Raw genomic sequence first — 14,100 nt, 5'->3', positions numbered from 1 at the left:
TGTAGGTCTGCTTAGAAATAGCTTCAGTGAATGTGAACACAACACTTATGAACGGCTAGACATATTAAACATTTTGTCATTTTGCTTGTATATACACATGTGAACATACAATTATTCATAAGCTGTGAGTAGCTTCAGTTTCAAGAGTTCTGAATAAGTTTCTCTTGTTTTGTTGTTTCTTTGTGTTTCAGCTTCCAGCTACTTTAGCCTTTATATTTTTTTATGTCTTTTTCTTTCCAGTCGATCTCCGAAAGATGCCCGCATGCCTGTTCCTAGAAGAAAGAGAAAGCCATATAAATACTGGGATATTCCACCATCTGGGTTTGAACATATTACCCCACTACAATACAAAGCTATGCAAGGTATTCTCATTTTGAGCTTCTGCATTTTGCTGGAATTTTTTTTTTTTTAATATATTTTGGAAAAGATTTACTCTGAAATTATATATTGAAAAATTTGTATTTTGCTTTAGCCATGTTGGCTGAATATTAAGCATAGGCACTATTGTAATCACTGCTTTATCTGCTTTTTTAGTAAGTCTTTATCTTCAGATTCAGTATTAAATGAATGGGATAAATTTTCTTGATGACAGGGAACAAATCTAAAACTAGTCATGTTCTCAGACCTGGTATCTGTTCTCTATAATGGACAACTGTAGGACTAAGTGGATTGCTTAGAAATATCTTCAGTAAATGTGAACACAATACTTATGAACTGCTAGACATTTTAAACATATTGTCATTTTGCCTGAATACACACATGTAGACATGTGCACATACAATTATTCATAAGCTATGAGTAGCTTCAAATTCAAGAGTGCTGAATGAAGAAGAGATGAGTTGAATTTGATAGTTGTGAGCGAACAGAGACTTCTCAATAAGAGCAGGTAGTTAAATTAAAAGAGGGAAATTTTGTGAATTAGTTTAGGAGAGAAGTGCTGCTGCAATTATTGAAAATTATGGGTTAGTGTTTTCATTTGTATTTTCATTTATTTCAGCTGCTGGCCAGATTCCACAAACGATCACAGTACCTAATGCAGCATTAACCCTGGATTCCTCAGTCCCATTTGCTGGCAGTGCCATCAGTCGACAGGCTCGTCGGTTATATGTAGGGAATATTCCTTTCGGTGTCACTGAGGTAAATAGTCCTTCTTTTTCATTATATCTGTTTAGTATCTAACAATATATAGTGTAAATAGTTAAGCTTGTCCAGTCCATCTAGCTGTAAATTGCTATTGCAGAGTTAGAACAACTCTTTGTTTTATGTAAGTTAAGTTTCTGTTTTAATATTAGCGTATTAATTTTCGCTAGCTCTACACAAAAGTTTACAAAACCCAAGTAGGAGTAACTGTAAATACACAAAATGAAAAGAAAGTCCTTTTTTTTTTCACTTGTTTCAGTCATTTGACTGTAGCCATGCTGGAGCTCCACCTTAGTTGAGCAAATTGACCCCAGGACTTATTCTTTGTAAGCTTAGTACTTATTCTATTGGTAATTTTTGCTGAACTGCTAAGTTACGGGACGTAAACACACCAGCATCAGTTGTCAAGTGATGTTGGGAGGACAAACACAGACACACAAACAAATATATATATATATATATATATATTAATATACGCACACACGACGGGCTTCTTTCAGTTTCCATCTACCAAATTCACTCACAATGCTTTGGTCGGCCCAAGGCTATAGAAGAAGACACTTGTCCATGGTGCCACGCAATGGGACTGAACCCAGAACTATGTAGTTAGTAAACAAATTACCTGTTATATCTTTTTAATTTATTTATTTTTCTCAATTTCTTTTTAGGAAGCTATGATGGATTTCTTCAATCACCAAATGAAAGTTACAGGTTTGGCCCAGGCTGAGGGTAATCCTATTATTGCTGTACAGATCAACTTGGATAAAAACTTTGCGTTTTTAGAGGTAGCCATCTTTGTTTTATTCTCCCTTCTTTCTATGTTAAGTTTCTCGGTTAGGATGAACTGTATGAATAGGTTATTGCACTATCAACTCTGGTTTTCCAGTTTAAATCCATAGCTGGTATTTTAGTGTGTATATAAGCAGTATATTTAATTCTACATTCTTCTCTTCACCTAAATGTGGAATAGAGGTGCCAAATCATTTAGGAATGTTACTTGTGCTGCACTGGTGGCTTATCAAGAGTGGGGTATTTATCTTTTGTTGTTCTAACATTGACACCTAACTAAATTTTGGCTCTTAAAAGCTACTTAGAACTGCTGAAGACATTTAGATGCTGCACTAATTTGGACTAAATTGCAAGAAAGAAGTTTTGAAGACAGGCATTGATTTTATTATATCTCCAGGCCTAGCATTACTCTTTTTGGCCTCAGTTTACCTATATACCAGCCTCTACTCTGCTCTACTCTTCAGTTTGAGCTAACATTCTGTCTCCTCTTGCTTATCTTTATTTCGGTCCTCTCAGCTTCTTAGAAGGCAGTGGCTTGTATCCATTCATTCCCTTCTTTGAAATGCATTCAACCAGTGATGGGTGCACTGAAAGCCTGAAACCTAGTATTTCTTAGAGTGGGCAGCACTGCCCCCTGAAAATTTTATGGGGGTACTGGGGACAAAGGGGCAGTAAGGTGCACAGATTTTCTATAAATTGTTTTTTTTTTATTACTCTAATTTTCAAAAATATTGTCAGTTTTTGTTTTGTGTGAATCATCTGGTAATAAAGTGGTTGAAATGTTTTGATATTCTATATTTTATTGATGAAATGACTTATGTGCAAGTAATTGTTTAAAGCTATTCAATCACCTGTTGGCAACAAAATTTTGTTGTGTATTTGTGTTGGAACAGTGTTAGTAAAAGAAAAGAGGCAATAGTTAAAAAAATAGTATGAGAAGCACTGGTGTAACCAGGTATTTCTTCACTGACTACAATATGAAAATTAATGTAAATAACTATTGGAATCCATGTTACTCTCTTTCAAGATTTATTTCTTAATTTGAATGATTGAAAATATTGGGGTAGAGTGATAGATGAAATGTCTTGTGGTATTATGTCCCTTACAGAAAAAGTAAATTTTGAGGAAAATGCTCTGCAGGATTTGGTTATGGATCCAAGGCCAACCATTCTTGAGTACTGTGATCAAATTAATTTTCTCTTTAGATTTTTGGTCTTGTTCTAGTGTTATGAAAAATTATTTTTACATTCTTAATTTGAATTTCGTCAGAGTTGGCTTCCCTTCTAATCCTTCTGGGATTGATAAAGTAAACATTAGTGATATACTGAACATTATCATTATTATTATTACTAAGGTGGCAATGTTTAGCAGTATTTCTTCCAGCTTTATGTTCCGTGTTTGAATTCCACTGAGTTCAGTTTGGACTTTCTTCCTTTTGGAGTCGGTAGAACAAGTACCAGTCATACACTGGTTTTGATGTAACTGGTTTCCCTTTGACCCTTAAATTGCTGGCTTGATGCCAAAAATTAGAATTATTATTATTAAGGTAGTGAGCTGATAGAATTGTTAGCATATCAAATGGCGGTGCCCCAGCATGGCCACAGCTCGTGAGCTGAAACTAGATAAAAAAAAAAAAAATATCAGACAAAGTCTGCTGAGATCAACTTTTTCCTCCATCGTTTTGAGGTTGATAAAATGAATACCAGTCAAATACTGAGGTCACTGAAATCAACTAACCCAGCCACTTCCCAAAATTTCAGGACTTATACTTGAAGTAGAATTATTAAGGTGATGAATTGGCAGAATGATTAGCATGCTGAACATTTCTAACAGCTTTATTTTCTAAGTTCATATCTTGCTGAGGTCATCTATGTGTTTCATCTTTTCAGAGTCCATAAAATAAGTACCAGTTGAGCACTGGGGTTGGTATAATTGACTAGTCCCTCCCCACAAAATTGCAGGCTTTGTGCTTAGAGTAGAAAGGATTAATAAGGTGGTGAGCTGATAAAATTGTTAGTGTGTCAGACAGACTGCGTTGTGACATTTTTTTATGGCTTTTCAAATGCTTCTGAGGTTGACTTTAGCTTTCATCTTTTTGTTGTCAAAATAAGAGCCACTTGATTATTGGGGTCAATGTAATTGGCTATCCCATCCCCTCAAGATTGCTGGCCTTGTGCCAAAATTAGAATTATTTGTTTATTTATTGTCTTTCTAGTTCCGTTCGGTAGATGAAACCACCCAAGCTATGGCATTTGATGGAATCAACTTTCAAGGGCAGTCTTTAAAGATTCGACGGCCGAGAGATTATCAACCTCTTCCGGGTATGGCAGAAACACCATCAGTTGCTGTTCCTGGTAAGTATCTTTCTTTATCTAATTATACATTGTGTGTAATTTCTAAATTTTGATTTACCTGTCCTACAGAAAATCATGAGGATTGATGCAGCTCTGCTTTCTATTGATGAGAAGCAAGTAATCACTCTGTTATTCCAGTCCCTTGCTGGTAGATGTTTCTTGCAATGAGATCACAAATACATTCGACCCAGTGGGTTGAGATTTCAGTGTGGTTGCTTGACCTGGTAGAAATAACAACCCGATTTCTGTCAACTCACACTAACATTTTTGTTATTAGCAAAGCCTAGAGAAAGGGTCAGTGACTATGGAAATCACAAGCTTTCTGGGACTGGTGAAATTTATACTGCTTATGTTACTTTAAAAACTACATAAAAGAATGTGTGTGTGGAAAGAATTCCATAGAGGGATTTTGAGGATGTTAGACATGGTGTCAGGGGTGGGGTTTGTTCATGACTTATTCTGTTAGAATGAGAGATGGGCTAGTTAGGAGTGCCCAATTAGAGGTAATACTAAAACAAAGGCCATTGCAGTATCATTGAAAAGAGTAGGGAGAGGAAACAGCATGTCTATGAGTGACTGTCTGCAGTTTTAGCTATGTTAAAGATGTGTTTTTCATGGAAGAGCCTCTGTGATTCAGAGATCTAGCATTTGGAGCTACACAAGCTAGCATTGAAAAGGCTTTCTGAGATATGTCTTCTATTGATGTAATTAAGGTGACTTGCTGTGTTGATGCACATACCTTCATTTCAAGAAACATTTCTTTAGGGGAAAACCAAGAATAAACTGTACGGGTTTTGTTTTTTTACTCGAAAGGTTTTGTTGGGCCCACATCATAATGAAAACCTCAATGCAATGATCACTGATATGATCTCTCCACTCCTGCTCAAAATTGATAAATCCTGATATTATTTAGATAGTTGCTGTGTACAGATGACACTGAAATATTATCTTTCTCTAATTATATCATTAATAAATAATATCACCAAATTCTAACTGATGGCTTGAGGTATTAACTGCCATGATGCTAGAAAATTGAAGGAAGAAAACAATGTGAAGAAATTAACTTGATAAAAGACATTAAAAAAAATTATATACATAATGTAAGCAGGAAGTCTTTGGACAAGAAGTTCTTTCTAAAATGAAACTAAACTTTGTTTCTTGTCTAGAAAAGTGTAGAACTTCTGTTTTCAGTCCACAAGCAACAAACACTATTTGAACAGTGATTATGTGCATATCAGAATTTGGTAACAGTTGTAGTTATTTTACAGCATTAAGCCACTTAAACACACTAGGAGACTATATGCTTATAGTTACAATCATAAATAAATTAAAAGAACACAGGGTTTTTGAAAGTCTTGTTTTCTTTCTTTGCTTACAGGTGTTGTTTCCACAGTTGTTCAGGATTCCCCACACAAGATCTTTATTGGTGGACTACCTAACTATCTCAACGAAGATCAGGTATTTTGTTTTTTTGAAGTGCTGGCCAAGGTTATAACTGGCAGCATCATTGGCAGATGCAATGAGGTTGAATTACATCTGCATCTGGAAATTGTCCCTGTTAACTTAATATTTCTACTATTCTGTATCATCATTCTTTAAGGCCAGAACTTCAACTTGTCAACTACTTCATTGACATATTTTGCCCTACGTTTTATAGCAGTGATTTGATTATTATTTATCCGTTTTAAAATTTAATCTAGTTGTATTTATTTTTTAATACTTTATTTCTTCACAATTTCCAATTTTAAAGAAAATTTCAGGTCTTTTTTTTCTCTACTTTATCCATTTATTTTGAAAGCACCCTCAGTATTGTATCCATTAATCCTTGAAGTTACTAAGTATACATTATTATTCACATTAGATTGGAAATGTCCAGACAATTATCCCTTTTTATCCAATCATTAGGTTTCATTTATATCTCTGTAAACTGTTTATATCCTTCAATTCTTACAGGAAATTGCCTTTTTTTTTCTTTTTGTTTTATTTTGCTTTTTTCTCTTCAACCTGGGTATTCCTGAAAGGCTGACATATAAATGTATGTATATATGGCAGGTATTCATTATCTATACAGTTATTATATTACTTAACTGATGGTCCTTAATGTTAAGTTATACGTCGTTTCCCATCCAATTTTCTTTATTGTCTGCTTATGTCATGTAATATATCTGATTTTTTTTTTCTTTTTCTTTGTGAAACAATTACGACCAAGTTTAAAGGAAGCAATTACGACCAAGTTTAAAGGAAAAAATTGCGATATATATATATATATATATGAATATGAATTAAGAAAAATTTTTTTAAAACTTCTATTTGGTCCTTTTGACATAAGCTTGTTGGAAAAAGAGGACAAATATTAATATTTACAGGGAGAGTGGGTAGGGAAAAGCTTAAAATTTAAAGGAGAGAAAAAAAAATCATCAATAATAGTTGTTTGACAAAATACAAGAGTGTAACATAATAACATGACTGCTATTATGAATCATTGCTCTTGCTTTCCTTCTCCCGTCTATAACTCCCAAATTAAATGACTCCAAGAAGAAAATCTTTTTTCTCATTCATTATGCATTCTTTCTTCCTGTTTATTATTTTTTTTTTAGATAATAGTCTAATTGATCATTTTTGCTTTGACAAATTCTGGGAAAGGACATTAAAGATCAATTTTATTCAGGTTATTTCTAATATAGGCTAGGTTTTGTGAGTCAGCTGTTCACAAACTTTCTGACTTGCCTTTTTTTTCTTTTTTTTTTTTTTTTCCATTTTCTCATTTTTCAGTAAAACTTATGATTATAATGAAGGTTTTAATCTCATTTAAAATGGATTAATGAATGAATTGCACATCTTAAGTCTGTGGGACAGTTGGAAGTGTTTTGTTTGCTTTGGTTAGAAGAAAGTGTGTGAAAGAGAAAAACATTTGGGAGTCTCTTCAGTAAATGATTGTTTTGATTCCCCCTGTCCTCTGTTTAGCTCTTTTCAAGCAGGACTTATGTGGGTAACCTAATGAGCAACTGCTTCTCGAATTACACATATTCATATTGTGTCAGTTATTTTTCTTGTTTCATTAGGCTAAAAACTGTATTGAATAGTTTGTTTGTTTCTGAGCAAAATACATTCTCTTTTAGCGAACAGAACTTTGGTGTGAGTGCACATATATATATATATAATATATATGTATAAATATACATATGTATGTATTTATGGGGGTGTATGAATGTGTGTGTTTGCATACATAGACCAATAGGTCTTGGCAGATGTAATCTCGTGTCTATTGAAATTGTTGTTTAGCTCATCTTCATTTCATTTTTGATAATCAAATGGTATTTCTTGTTCATTGTCTTGTTTTAAGGCAGGATTTTAGGATTCTCTTAATGAGTTTTTTTCCTTTTCTTTTTAATGAAAGTGTTAGGTAAAACATGAAATAATATTGATAATCTGAGTAGTAAATAAAGCTTCAAAAGAAGGCTTATTCCATTGCTGAGGAAAATATTATGTATAGTTACTTTTGTACTAGTCTTCTATCTATAAAGATTAATCACACATATTACAGCTAGATCTTGCTTATCATGGAGTGGGTATTAACTGTGGCTCAGTTTCGTGCTAAAAAAAATACTTTTGCTCATTCCATTGAACTCTGATCTAGCTGTGTAGGTACTGTGACAGTTAGTGCTGTAGCTTTCCCCAACACTACATTGTCATGCACTTCAGCAAACTGGCATACTCTTTAGAGATACAGTTTCTATGTAAGTTTATGCCTTGGGAAACAGTTTCTAGTTTTTAACTGAAAGCGGAATGCTTTTAGGTAGTGTTAATGCTGCAGAATTTGGAGAACATAATCCTACTTGTATTTGTGGGATATATCTCTGTGTCTAGCAACTGTCTAGACTGTGGTTATTCTGTTAGTACTTTGATCTCCACTACCAGCTGTAGTTGAAGTAAAAGTAGAATTTATTTAGTTGTGGGGTAAAATATTTGATGTTTTTAAGAAATGATGCCTTATTGATCATTGAAAGATCAAATAAAAATTAGGTTTCAATATTTCAACAAGCATTACTTGAAATGAAATCTTTTTACATAAGATTTTTACCCCTATTAGGCTTTCCTCATGGAAGGAGAGAGAGAGAAATGTTATTTTCTTTTTTTATTTACATTTTTTTCCCTGAAGTGATTGGAATGCGACTCATAGAAACTTGCTGATTTGGTAGAAAATATAGCCAGGTCTCTCCTATTTCAGATGGCAAGCTCTCTGTTTCAGACTGTTCTCTTTCAGCATTTCTCGCCAATTCCATTTCAGCTTTCTTTTTACAGGAAACTCTCTCTAAATCTTTTTTAAAAACTATTATTACTTGATTATTAAAAAATTTCCAATCTGTAAATTAAAAAAGAAAAAAAAAGATAAAAGGTGAGAATTAGTGTAGTGAAATAATTATAATTTTATTTAGATTTTAAGTAACCAATATTTCTGTACTATGGTAATGCTGATAAATCTATTTCAGATATTATAGTTCTAAATTAAAAAAAAAAAAAGCTTCTTTATTAAGTTAATTGCGTCATGTTATATGTATGTTTTTGATACATCAACTCATTATTCTTTTCTTGTTTCTTCCCCCTTTTGTCCCTAGCTTAGGGGAAGAGGTTGAAAACCTACCGCTGAATTTCATATTGTCGATAAACTGACCAAACCACAAAACCTTGTTAATGTGCTCATCCAAGACACAGGCAAGTGGTCAGTTTCAAGCTTGAGTGGAAGGGCCGTAATTATAGTGTTGGTCAAGGACATTGTTGTGGGCGTTGTGAGTATACCATACGAATGAATGAGAGCAGCTGGAATGAATGGCGGATGCCTTATATTACAGCTTCATTGTGATGCTTGATACTACTTTCAGGTGCCAGGATACTCTTACTTTCATTTCAGATTACTCACTGAAACCATCTACTCAGTTTCTTTTCAAGTTTATTTTGGAATTGTTTTGTTTGGAGAGATTTCTTAGATTTTCACTATCTTACATTGTTGTTGCTGCTGCAATCTCTCAAACAATTCTATTTGTTTTGATTGTTCTGGAATTCTCTCTTTGAAATCTTTGTTTATAGCTGTGATTTCTTAACCACATATTTTGTATTATTGGACTATAAGCTGCTGAGGTCACTGCACATAATTGGGACTGATCACTTCTCTCTTAAATTTAATATCCTTCAAACATTTTCAACCCCCTCTTTCTCTCTCTCTCGCTCTCATATATATGTAATTTTTTTTTGGTAACTGTATATACTAAATACTTTATTGAAATGAAAAAAAAGTATCAGATTTGTATAAATTTTTACTAGTACCAGTTACTTTTAACATACTAGCTCCCCCTCTTTTTAAAAATTTTTGAAAAATTAAAATATAAACCTAGTTGACATATTCTTTAATCAAACTGATATACGAAAAAAAACCTTCTCTGAAAGAGATTATAAAATGTGTTTTACTTTTTCATCTTTGGCTTAATAATTCAGTGAAATCCACAACTAGTCTTTTCTGTCGCTTTCTGATAAGAATGTAGAATGTTATTAGATATTAAGAAGGAAACTGGAAGATTGGATCTCTATAGAATTCATGCTCATTTTAGTGTGGTTTACTATTGTGTGATCTCAAGATTCTTCTGTTAGTTGTAATCAACTTGTTTCAAGTCTCTCCCCCACCCATATCTGCACTCCGTTTCCCAATTTTAGAATAAGCACACCATATTCCTGCATGTTACAAGAGGCAACTAAAAGTGAAGAGTTTCCATTATCTGTTTCCTGATCACAATTGACCATTCTATTATCTAATTACTACATTTTGCTTACCTTAAATGTCTTTTTGTTAAAGTTAAGCAAACTTTAAAACATCTAATATTATTATGGCATGACAACCTGTAGAGTGTTGACTGTGACTTGTGGAATTTAGTTGATCTCTTTCTTTTAACTCACACTAACACTGAATTTAGCCTTCCTCTTTACTATACAGCACAGCCAATTGTCACATGCAGGTATGACATAATACTTGTACTTTTGCTAACTATTTTAGGTGCTTGTGTAGCTATGCTTTTGGTCCTTTATCTGTGAAATATTCAGAGTGTGCCAGCTGGAACCAATGCGTGTTTCACCAACACCCAGCTGGTACTCATTTCTCCAAAAAGACTAGAGTGGAATTGTCTTGGTCAAGGACACAAAATGATGTCCAATCCTGGAATTTAACACTTCCTAACTACGAGTCAATTTATAGATTATATACATAACTGTTGTTACCTATTGTATATGGATTGGTGCTGATGTAAGAGATTATTGTAACAACAGAGTAGAAATGTTAGAGCACTGGACTAAATGTCTAAAAATATTTTCATTCCTTTATTCATTTAGTATTCATATATTGCTGAATGTATCTTTACTTTTGTAGTATTCTGTGTGTTTTTATTACATAGATAGACCAACTTGAACTGAAGTTTTGCCAAAAGCTGCTTGTCAAACTGAACATAGACAAGCTACTCCTGGCATAACTTCGAAGTTATGAATGATATGGTTGCTCTGCGTGTATTTATGGGTATAATGTTCTAATTTTTATATTGATTTATTTCTTCAAACAACTATCTCCACTGCTAATTATGTTGCTTAAATTAGGCTTTCCACTACTAGTAAGACAGCTGGTTATTTAAGAGAATCTATTTCTGGCATGTACTAAGTGCTTATTATCCCAGTGCATCTACTACATATAAAACCTGCTTGTAATTCTATTGTATCTCTTGTGCATAGCATATGGGGTTCCAACCTATCCCTTTTCTGCATATTGAGCAAGGCTATTTCCTTGACTGTAGCAAGGTCATATCTTTCTACTTGCTCACACCTAATTTTAGCAAAGTTTACCTAGAGGTCCATTGGTGAATTGTACTGGTAGTTTGTAATGTTGTGCCATGTTGATTCTACCTGTGAATTATGTTATGGACTCATGTATCTCGAGAATTACTCAGCCACTTATTAATTCAGGAGGAGATAATTCAGTTGATTGAACATCATTGTTGAAACTGACAGACCCATCAGTTAATGTGTGTGTATATGTATGTATGTCACTCGTGTATATGTTTGATTGTAAAATTCAGTGGCTTTTTCTGTGTGTGTGTTCATTATTTTTAAATTAAAGATCATTTTGTCACAAAATGTTTTTGGTTGATGTACTTTTAAACATAAGCTCACATGCAGGAGAATATTTCAAACAAATCTAACCCCTAGAAGCCACTAAACAAAAGAAACTTTTTGCTGTCGTTTTTTAAATTACGGAATAAAAAAAAAGCTGAAAGGTGAAAGAATGTTGGTGTGAGTTGATTTCAGCTTGAAGCAGTATATAAATTGCATTTGATTGACAGCAAGATTAGAGATTGGATGTTGAAAACATGACATGCATGAAAATGCAGAAATATGCTTGTGTGTTTGAAATGATACTGCTTATTAAGTAGATGAGAATTTTGTGGAAATTGTAACTTAGTAAAATGTGTGTGTATATGTGAATGAATGAATGAATGAATGATTTTTCTTAGAGATTTAAGTTTTTTCTTCATAGAATTCAAGGCAGTTTTGTCAGAATCAAGACAGTTCATGGAACTTGTGAATATGTGAACAAGTTAGTGTATGCATATAAGTAGGTGTATGTGTGGATAAACTTACGTTCATATGCGGGAGTGCATATCACAGTAGTACATTATTGTATGTTTCATCATAATTTATGTGTGTATGCCATATGCCACATTAATTTTTAATCATTTTCTAAGCCTTGGAGTATCCGAGAAGGGGAAAACTCATAAACGTGCTTGTTGTTTAACCCCAGATCTATTCTAATCAAACATAGCTTTGATCAAAGACATTATAGCCCTGACCATTTCATTTATTTTTTTTTATATTGGTGACTATTTTCCAGTGTATCCTTCCTTTTTTTTTGAACTGCTGTTTCTCAGTTATGTTTGATTATGTGTTATTAGCAGACCTCATCATCATTTTCACATTTGATTTTCTATACTTGACTGGGTTGTTACAGCTCATAATTACTCCCTTGTTGGGTTCCAAACTCTGAATTTATGCCATGTCTTATCTGGTGTTCTTTCAGTGTTTCAAGCCCTGCCAGATTAACATCTTTATCGTATTGGTATCATTGAATCTATTATATTCATCTCCTATTAAATATGTAGTCTTGGACCACATTTTCATCATTATTTCATCATCATTGTTGTTATTAAAATGCTAGTTGCAGAATCAACAGAGCACTCAATGAAATGCTTTGAAGTTTTTAGTTTTTGTACTGTCTCAATTCTGCATGAGTTAATATAACAAGGACTGTGTGTAGATTGCATTGGTTGGTACAGCTCTTGTCTGTTTTGGCTTGGTTTCTATGGTTGGATGCCCTTTCTAATGCCTGTTATAAACTCATCAGGTCTTCCCTAGTATAGGAGGTGACAATGTTGAATGTTTAACCCTAATTAAGCAGATCTATAGTAAAAGGCATCCTATACTTAAACAATGAGGGGTCTTTTATTCAGACATATCAGTGACTACTTGGTATTACAATTGTAGTGGTGAGAAACAATACATCTCCTGACAGTATAAATGAGATCATTGAATGAGCTTTGTGAACTCATTTACATGAATTAACAGAATAGTCTGTAAAAAACAGGATCACTCCCCCTCATTAGGTGGTGGTTTTGGAGGATAGTTTAACTACCAAGCAGCTATAAAACCAGAGCTTGGAGCAAAATCTGGACTTAAGACTGTGAACTCATGGTACTGTTTATGATGGAGCAGATTCTTGTGTATGGTTTGGGTAACCATTTATGTGTGTGTGTGTGTATATATATATATGTATCATCATCATCATTTAGCGTCCGTTTTCCATGCTATCATGGGTTGGACGGTTCAACTGGGGTCTGTGAAGCCAGAAGGCTGCATCAGGCCCAGTCTGATCTGGCATTGTTTCTACGGCTGGATGCCCTTCCTAACGCCAACCACTCCGCGAGTGTAGTGGGTGCTTTTTACGTGCCACCCGCACATATATATATATGTGTGTATGTATATATATGTGTATATGTGTATGTATATATATGTGTATATGTGTATGTATATATATGTGTATGTATATATATATATTTATATGTGTATATATATATATATATTTATATGTGTATGTATATATATGTGTATATGTGTGTATATATATGTGTATATATATATATATTTATGTGTATATATATATATATGTGTATATATTTATATGTGTGTATATATATATATGTGTGTATATATATATATATGTGTGTGTATATATATATATGTGTGTGTATATATATATATGTGTGTGTATATATATATATATGTGTGTATATATATATGTGTGTATATATATATATGTGTATATATATATATGTGTATATATATATATGTGTGTGTATATATATGTGTGTATATATATATATATATATGTGTGTATATATAATATATGTGTGTATATATATATATGTGTATATATATATGTGTCCTGAACTTTGGCATCGAGAGTTACGCAAATGCCAGAATGGGCGCCACTGCGTGTGCCTAGGACTCCTAACTGCCATCAAGATGTAGGACAAGATTCTGTGATAGCCGGCTTCCGAGGCCCACAGCTATTTCAATATCCTCCCGAAGAACCTGAGAGACCTGCATGGGGTGGATACAGATGTCTTTAAATGAAGCTGATCTCTTCCTGTCAGGTGTGTCCCAGATGAACCAATTCACGGCAGGGTGGGCAGATGAGGGCAGCTGCATCGAACTCTCTCATGCACCAAAT

General features: G+C 33.6%; 1 protein-coding gene across 1 annotated transcript in view; it reads left to right on the top strand.

The window, feature by feature from the left end:
- Nucleotides 1–14,100, top strand: part of LOC115213769 (splicing factor U2AF 50 kDa subunit) — a 43,021-nt gene that overhangs the window by 14,521 nt on the left and 14,400 nt on the right. Inside the window, exons 3-7 of the mRNA XM_029782598.2 lie at nt 241–362; nt 998–1,137; nt 1,809–1,925; nt 4,145–4,283; nt 5,662–5,741. Coding sequence (XP_029638458.1) covers nt 241–362; nt 998–1,137; nt 1,809–1,925; nt 4,145–4,283; nt 5,662–5,741 — 598 coding nt within the window. The remainder of the gene's footprint in view (nt 1–240; nt 363–997; nt 1,138–1,808; nt 1,926–4,144; nt 4,284–5,661; nt 5,742–14,100) is intronic.

This window comes from Octopus sinensis, linkage group LG7, assembly GCF_006345805.1.
Source record: "Octopus sinensis linkage group LG7, ASM634580v1, whole genome shotgun sequence".
Lineage (NCBI taxonomy): Eukaryota > Metazoa > Mollusca > Cephalopoda > Octopoda > Octopodidae > Octopus > Octopus sinensis.
This window is presented reverse-complemented; position numbering and strand designations above follow the sequence as displayed.